We start from the raw sequence: 8,577 nt of genomic DNA on the forward strand, positions 1-8,577 counted from the left end.
TCAGCTATAACCAATCTCGTTTCAACAATTTCTTTACAAAATGAAACTTCAAGTTGAGTCAATACTCAACAATAGTCAATTACCAAGAAACTTTCATGAGCTTTGTTCAACATTAATAATCATCAATTGAGCATGATCGATACATAATAGAGTCACAACAATCATGGTATAAGACTCACGGGCATGATTGACACCAATGTATAGATACTCGTCACCACACCTATACGTCGTACTCGATACAAACACATAGCAAATAGACCACAACTCATATTCCCTCAAGCTAAGGTTAAGCCAAACACTTACCTTGATTCCACGGACAAATTAAGCCTCTACTACCGCTTTACCTCTCGGTTCCACTTTCAATCGCTTGTATCTAGCCACAAATTACTTAACGATATCAATAAATGCTAAATAAACCAATTCCAATGCATGAAAATAGATTTTCCATTGTTTTCTCCAAAAAGTCAAAAATCGACCTCTGGCACGCTTGGTCAAAACCCGAAGTTCGAAACAAAACCCGATCACCCATTCACTCACGAACTCAAATATGTATTTAGTTTTGAAATCGGACCTCAAATCGAGGTCCAAATCCCCAAAATTTGAAAATCCTAACTTCTACCCAAAAACACCCAATTTCCCATGAAAATCCTAGATTTTGAAGTGAAATCATGTAAAAAGATGGTATAGATTGAAGAAAATAAGTTAGAAGTTGTTTACATATGATTTGGGGAAGAATCTCTTTTTGGAAAATCGCATATGTGATGTTTAGGTTTTGAAAAGTTGTAAAAATGGAGAAGAACCCGTCAAAAATCCCACTTATAGGTCTCAGATGTCGCAATTGCGAACCTTTTGGAAACCGGTCATCTTCGCAATTGCGAAGGAAAATGTCGCATTTGCGATGGGTGGGCTTCGCAATTCCCAGTCTTTGTTCGCATTTGCGAAGAGGGCCTGCCCAGACTTGGTTCGCATTTGCGACGCCTGGGTCGCATTTCCCAAGCCCAAGAACTTCGCATTTGTGAAGTCTGATCTCGCAATTGCGAGATCATAGGCCTGTTACACAGCTGCAACATACTAGCAATTCTCCTAAGTCCAAATTCACTCCGTGGCCTATTCAAAACTCACTCGAGCCCTCGGGAGTCCAAACCAAACATGCACGCAAGTCTAAAAACATCATACGGACTTGGTCGTGCGATCAAATCTTCAAAATAACATCAACAACTACGAATTTAACCTCAAATTCATGAAATTCTTCAAGAATATTGAAATTTCCACGTTCTCAACTAAAGTTCCGATTTGTACCAAATCAACTCCGATTCTTATCAAATTTCATAGATTCAACTTATTTATTATTTTAAACTTGTACTGGGCTCCGGAACCAAGATACGGGCCCGATACCATCAAGAAAATGCATCATTTTTACTTCTAGAAACCTTTATATTTTCCAGCAAATAATTTTCTTTAAAAATTCTTTTCTCGGGCTTGGGACCTCGGAATTCGATTCCGGGCATACGCCCAAGTCCCATATTTTACTACGGACCCTACGGGACCGTCAGATCACGGGTCCGGGTCCGTGTACCAAGAATGTTGACCAAAGTCAACTTTAATCAATTTAAAAGGCCAATTTCATTATTTTTCAAAAATCTTACATAAAAGCTTCCGGAAACGCGCCCGGACTGCGCACGCAGATCGATGTGAGATAAAAAGAGGTTTTCAATGCCTCGGTACACAGTTTTGTACTTCTAAAACAAGAGATGACCTTTAGGGTCATCACAACTTAGCTTATGATAATACACGATTAATTAACATGTCCTATATAAACAAACACACTTCTGTGCCAAACTAGACCTAATTAGAAAGAAACTAAAAAAAAAAAAGTATATTAACAACAGTTTAATGTGCATTTGTGAGATAGTCCGTTTTTTATTCTTTTAATTTGAAGAAGAACCTTAGTATTATGCGGAAAACAATCGTTGTTCACTTATACTTACTCTACGGTGTTGACTTTATAGCCATAAAATTACGAAAATTTTGTTCAACGCTCCATTCTTCAGTAAATATCTCTAAAACACCCATATAAATTTTCACATTCACCATTTTTTATTATCCTTCCCATTTAAAGCACATTTTATTTTTCATCAACACTCAAAAACAAAAAAAATCAATTTTTACTTCACTTTTTAATAATAATGGACGCCCTTTTTGCAAAGGGAAAGGAATTTCTCAGTTCCAAAGATGACAAAGAAACTTCCGACCACCGTGACAAAGAAACTGCCGATGATGATCACCGTGAAAAGAGAACTTCCGGCCACCGTGGTGGTGGCGCCAAGACCGCCGCACACAATGACGACACAGAAACTTCCGATGACCACCGTGAAAAGAAAACCTCCGGCCCGCGTGCAGGTGGCAAGACCGCCGCCGGAAGCGGCGGTGCCGCTGCTCATAATCCCAATGAGCACAAAAAGCCAACAAATTCTGAGCTGATGGCTAGCGCAAAGCTGATAGCTGATGCCGCACAATCCAAATTAGGTGGCGGTGACGGCGCACAAAAAGAATTCGACAATGCAAAGCTTGCCGGAGCTGCCGCTGACATTCTTAGCGCCGCCTCACACTATGGGAAATTTGGGGAAGAAGGAATTGGAAAGTATATCGGACAAGCTGAAGATTATCTCCACGGTTATGAGCTCAAAAATTCCAAAGGCAACAAAGCTGCTGGCACCGGAACCGGCACCGGCACTGGTCCCGCATCCAAAAAGGGTTCCGGTACTGCAGCAAACAAGGGCTTGTCGGAGCATCGCCCAAAGGGCGATGACGACAATTCCAGAGATGATGATGATGGGCACGGAGAGCATAAACGGATGCCGAAGAAACCATCTGGTGGCCATGAACGTTCAGAGGAAGGTGATCGTGATCATTCTGGAGGTGAACATGGCGAACATATGAAGAAAGCTGAAGGGAGGTTGAAGAAGAAATTTGGTGACAACTACGAACATGAACGTTTAGAGGATGATGATGATCATGCTGCAGGTGAGTATATATGTTGAATTACTGTTACAAAGATCTCTAATTATTTATTTATACTCCTTACGTTCTAGTTTATGTAAATCTTTCCGGAGGAATACAACAGTAATATAATTTTTTTGAGTAGCGGTGAGATATGAACCTAGGAGCTATGCTCTAATTTCATTTTAAATTATGTAATAATCTTATCGAAAAGTTCACTTTTAATTACTCTATTTCATTAATTATATTATATTATGTCTCAGTAGGGCACGACGAACATAGGACTAAGGGAAAAGGAATGTCCAAGAAACAATCTGGTGGTGACCATCATGGGCATGAACGTTCAGAGGAAGTTGATGATGATGATCACGCCGGAGGCGGGCACGGCGAACATATGAAAAAAGCTGAAGGGAGGTTGAAGAAAAAATTTGGTGACAACTCCGAACATGAACGTTCAGAAGAAGATGATGATCGTTCTGGAGGTGGCTATGGTGAGTATCTCAAGAAAGCTCAAGGAATGCTTAAGAAAAAGTCCGGTGACGACGATGGTTCAGAGAAAGGTGATGGCGAATCCGGTGGAGGGTACGGCGAGTATTTGAAAAAAGCTCAAGGAATGCTTAAGAAAAAGTCCGGTGACGAAGATGGTCCGGAGAAGGATGATGGAGATTCCGGAGGTGGGTTCGGCGGTGTCATGAAAATGGCTCAAGGTATGTTTAAAAAAGATTCCGACGACGGCGACCGTAGCCCCACCAGAGATTCTACGGATAGGTGAGAAAAAAGGAGACTTCTTAAAGATGGCTGGAAGTTTCTTCAAGTAATTATAAGAATTAAAAAGCATTTGATCAATTCTTTCGTTTCTCTTTCTAAAGTATTAGGATTATTACGTATAATCTATTTTCTCAGTATCCCACTTTGTGATATTATAGTGAGTTTGTTGTTGTTGTAACTATATATAGTTCTATTTCAATTGTAATAACGGACAACATGTATCGGGTAGCTCGAAGCTGCCATGCAATAATACATGTCAAGTAGAATAGATCAATGTACAATTTTTGATTAGATTCAAGTTTTTTTTGGGGTGTAAACTTAAATAAATTAACTATCTCACACTTTTTAATTTCATCTTTCATGAAAAATTCTAGTAGATTATTTGATCTTATTCATATTCCAATCTATCTAAGTTTAGTGTTCAAACTCGTCTTAGTTCTTATGATTAACCAAAAAAAAAAAACAAAATCTTTAAGCTAATAAAAAGCTGCGGGGTGTATAATAACCTCTTAATTCTATTAAAAGAAAATGGAGTATCAAAAAGAAAAAAAACGTCATTCCTTCACGAGTAGCTGAATATGTTAAAATGAAATTCAAGGTTTAAAAGAAATAGTGGAAAAGGTTGCCAAAGTACCAAAAAGAAATGGAAATATCATGAGGCCTACTACATCCCACATATTTGTCCTCTCTATCTTCTTCTCCACTCATCCCGTTTAATCCAACACAACCAATCATGAATCCGCCAAATCAAGATAGTATGCAAATTGACAAACCTGAAATCCACACACCAACTAAATCTTTTCTTCAAACACTAACTTCAAACTCCTATATGCCAACTTACATTTCGAACTCCCAACCCATCCAAAGCACAGGCGACCTAACTGATGAAACATCCAATGAGGATGACCTAGACAATTTTATTCAGTTAACAGTTGAAGAGAAATCTCGACTATACAATCCTTGGAAAAATTCTATAATAATAAAGGTCTTTGGAAAAGTGGTTGGACACCAACGGTTAAAAACAAAGTTAACAATCTTATGGAAACCAACCAAAGAAATTCATCTCATCGACTTGGGATGCAATTTATTCCTTATCAAATTTCATCATGACGAAAATATGGGTAAAGCTTTACCTGAAGGGCCTTGGTTCATATTAAATTACTTCCTCTCTGTTCGCCACTGGGAGCCTAAATTTATCGCTTCTACAACACAACTAACATATGCTGCTCTATGGGTACGTCTCACAGAACTTCCAACGGAGTTCTATGATTTTCACATACTACAAAAGGTAGGCAAAAAATTAGGACAACTCCTAAAGATTGATACTTGCACCACTTCTACAACGAGAGGGAGATATGCCCGGATATGCATCGAAGTACCATTGAAAAAATCACTAAAGACACATGTTAATATAGGTAACTACAAATAGGTTATACTCTATGAAGGTCTAAACTTACTATGTACAAAATGTGGCCGCTTTAGGCATGCACACTGGAGTTGCCAATTTTCCCACACACCACCACTAAATTACATACCCACTCTTACTACACCCATTCCACATACTCCCCCCACCACATCAATAACTCCATCTAAAGAGGATTCAGAATGGAAAATAGTAGATTTTCCAAAAAAATCATCTACCAAATATAACAGGAGCAACCAACATCGACCACAAACTGACTCACACAATCCTCCGATGGAGGGTCCAATGGGGAAAAGGAAGGCGGTGGAGACGACAGCTGCACAGCTGGCGCCAGGTAAGGTCACAAACCTTACTCAACTATTGTTTGCCAACACGTTTGGCCAATTACAGAATTTGGATTCCACCTATGCAAACGCAAATGATGGGCCTGGGCCTATCAAAACACAACCAAAGGATGGTCCGATGAGTCAAACAATGATAAAAGATTTAGTAATGGCCCAGAGTGGTTTCCAAGCTGCTCATAACAACTGTATTAATAATAACTCCGTTAAAAATAATATTGTACATAAATCAACTGATAATTCCACTTGTTTTAAAAAAATAGCTGACTCACACACAAACGACCTAATGGACACTAATACTATACCACATTTCATAACAGAACCCAATGTAGATGACTCACCCAAAACCCTTCATCTACCAATACACGCTACCCCTGACCAAGGATCTGACAAAATCCCTACAACTTCCACCTCCGACCACCTCCAAACCATCTCTCTGCATGCCACCCAGCAACAGCCAATCAAAAACCTACCTTCTCCAAGTACACAACACTCTCTCCAATTCTGATGGTCACTCATCATTACCCTCCATGTGCTAATCCACTCTCTCTACTCAACCCTACCCCTATTATGCACAATTAACCAACTAACACTACTACCACGACTGAAACTCCAAACAGCCTGCCTAACCCTAATATAACAACATCAAATAAAACAATCAACAACGCAACGACCTTGGTACACAACCTTCAGAGAAAACCGCCAGATCAACCATCAAACACTTTCACTTCCCTCGCCTGATCATGAACGGCCCACCTCACCCACAGCCTACAACCCCACTGATCTACACCTCCCAAACACCACCACTAGAATATCCACTCTAATCATGGTTAGAGATAGGGCTACAGGGATACTCTCTAATCTTTACAATGGAGCTAAACAACCAGGAGATAATCCTTCTAGTCCAAAACCCAACTCATCTCGCGGAGATTGTCACAAAAGGGATGAGGTTGGGGATGGAAGCAGTGACTCGGTCACAGTGGTCCAACATCCACACTCCTCTAGTGTTGGAACACACAAGCCCATCCTCATCGACACAGTCACCATGGGCTCACCCGACATTTCCACCCCTATACAACTTCAACCAAGTTATAGGTTCTCTCCCATTCTACCCACAACACCACATGGGGATGATATATGCACCATGGTTCCAACACATGAACTCCTTCTCACCCCACACATGAGTCTATCTCCAACGAGTGTCCAGGAAACATGTCACCTTTCCTCAGTCCCCCAATAACTCCACCTCCATCGCCAAACGCACTAGGAGAGCAAACAAGGCTCGAGTTAGCACAAATTATGGAGGAAATGAGGGAAACCAGAACATAGTTCATCTGGCTAAAGGGATTCTATCTCTACAGCCTAAAGGAGCAGTATGCAAAAAAGTTCATATTGAAATTCCCTCCAGAACTCATAACATGCAGTGTAAACTTCATGGTAAATCAGAACCAACGGGAGGGGAAATATTCCATGGTGATAATCCCATCCCTGAGGCAGAACCCTACACGACACCAGAACACTCAGGCTCCAATGGGAGCAATGACTGAGGTTGCTGACCTAGATGAACCTATCAACCTACAACCCATCATGAATTTAGTCGAATGGAATTGTAGGGGTTCGAACAATGCAGAATTTAGAAGGCAATTCAGATCACTCTTAGATAACTACAGACCTGTCTTAGTGGTATTACTGGAAACACGTATGCATGATCACACTGTCTTAAAAAATGATTTTAACTTCTCACATATGGCACAAGTTGAGGCACAAGGAATGTCAGGAGGTATAGTATTACTGTGGAATGCAGACATGGTAACAGTGGAAGATGTTACAATGACTACGCAGGAGGTGCACTGCACGGTCCGGGTATGTCCTAACCCTATTAAATGGCTATTTTCTTCTATTTATGCTATTAACTCAACCTCCTTACGTAATGTGTTGTGGCAGAACTTAAAATGCATCTATGATCCATATAAGGGTCCATAGTTAGTTGGAGGGGACTTTAATGAGGTAATTAGATAAAATAAAAAATTTGGTGAAAATCCAATCAATAATACAAGGGTGGACGCCTTTGCACACTGTATTAACTATTATAAATTAGTAGAATTAGGGTTTAAGGGAAGTAGATATACATGGACTAATAAACGAAAAAATAGATATACTATACTGGAAAGGCTAAACAGACTATTAGCAAATTACGACTAGCTTCAAATATTTCCTGAAACAATAGTGCAACACCTCCCCCATACGTATTCAGATCACTGCCCTCTCTTGGTAACACTGGCACCAAATAAAATACCTAGAAAAAATATTTTTTGTTTTGAAAAAATATGGACAACAAACCCTTCACTCATAAATGTAATTCAACAGTCAATGGCAAAATTATCCATCAATAGTTGAAGCTATGACTAATTTCCAGCATAACGTAAACTATTGGAATAAACACACGTATGGAAATATTTTCGTTAGGAAAAGGAAAATACTAGCTAGGCTTAATGGGATTCAACAATCCATACACTATCCTATAAGCAATTTCTTGCAAAACCTAGAGATTCAATTAAATCATGAATTCAGTGCTCTACTAAGGCAAGAGGAAGACTTTTGGAAATTAAAGTTCAGAATACAGTGGCTAAACGACGGAGATGCTAACACTAAATTTTTCCACATGTCGACGTAACAAAGACGAAGACGTAATCGTATAAATGCATTAGAAGACACTGTAGGGAATTGGACTTATGATCCAATACTAATTCATGAACAAATTTATCAATACTACTCAAATTTATTCACGACACAACAATCACTTTCTAATCAAATAAGGGATCATTCAACTATGCTTAATTATTTAACCTATGCTGATCAACAACAATTGACACAACCATTAAGATTAATGGAAATAAAATAAGCACTATTCTCCTTCTAACCTTTTAAGGCACCAGGGACAGATGGACTACACCCATATTTCTTTCAAAAATATTGGAATGAGGTTAGTCAACCCCTTATTAATTGTTGTTACAATGCTTTCAATCAAGGCAAAATTCCTGAAGA

At 39.4% G+C, this 8,577-nt stretch overlaps 1 protein-coding gene across 2 annotated transcripts; it reads left to right on the top strand.

Moving 5' to 3' along the window:
* The first annotated feature begins 1,934 nt into the window (after positions 1-1,934).
* On the top strand, positions 1,935-4,122 carry LOC109208403 (sarcoplasmic reticulum histidine-rich calcium-binding protein-like). Of its 2 annotated transcripts, none has more exons than XM_019371513.1 (2): positions 1,935-3,024; positions 3,264-4,122. In XM_019371513.1, exons 1-2 carry the CDS (start codon positions 2,187-2,189, stop codon positions 3,770-3,772), a joined length of 1,347 nt encoding a protein of 448 aa, XP_019227058.1. In that variant the 5' UTR covers positions 1,935-2,186; the 3' UTR covers positions 3,773-4,122. The 2 variants fall into 2 exon arrangements, with proteins under 2 accessions (XP_019227058.1, XP_019227059.1); XM_019371514.1 differs by having other exon boundaries at positions 1,936-3,024; positions 3,267-4,122.
* Positions 4,123-8,577: the final 4,455 nt, after the last annotated feature.

Source organism: Nicotiana attenuata, unplaced genomic scaffold, assembly GCF_001879085.1.
Source record: "Nicotiana attenuata strain UT unplaced genomic scaffold, NIATTr2, whole genome shotgun sequence".
In the NCBI taxonomy this organism is placed as follows: Eukaryota; Viridiplantae; Streptophyta; class Magnoliopsida; order Solanales; family Solanaceae; genus Nicotiana; species Nicotiana attenuata.

Bases quoted from the DNA above. Each gene is read 5' to 3' on its own strand.
- LOC109208403 (XM_019371513.1), top strand. From the start codon at position 2,187: ATGGACGCCCTTTTTGCAAAGGGAAAGGAATTTCTCAGTTCCAAAGAT. The intron at 3,025-3,263 runs GTGAGTATATAT...ATTATGTCTCAG, and splicing joins TGATGATGATCATGCTGCAG to TAGGGCACGACGAACATAGG.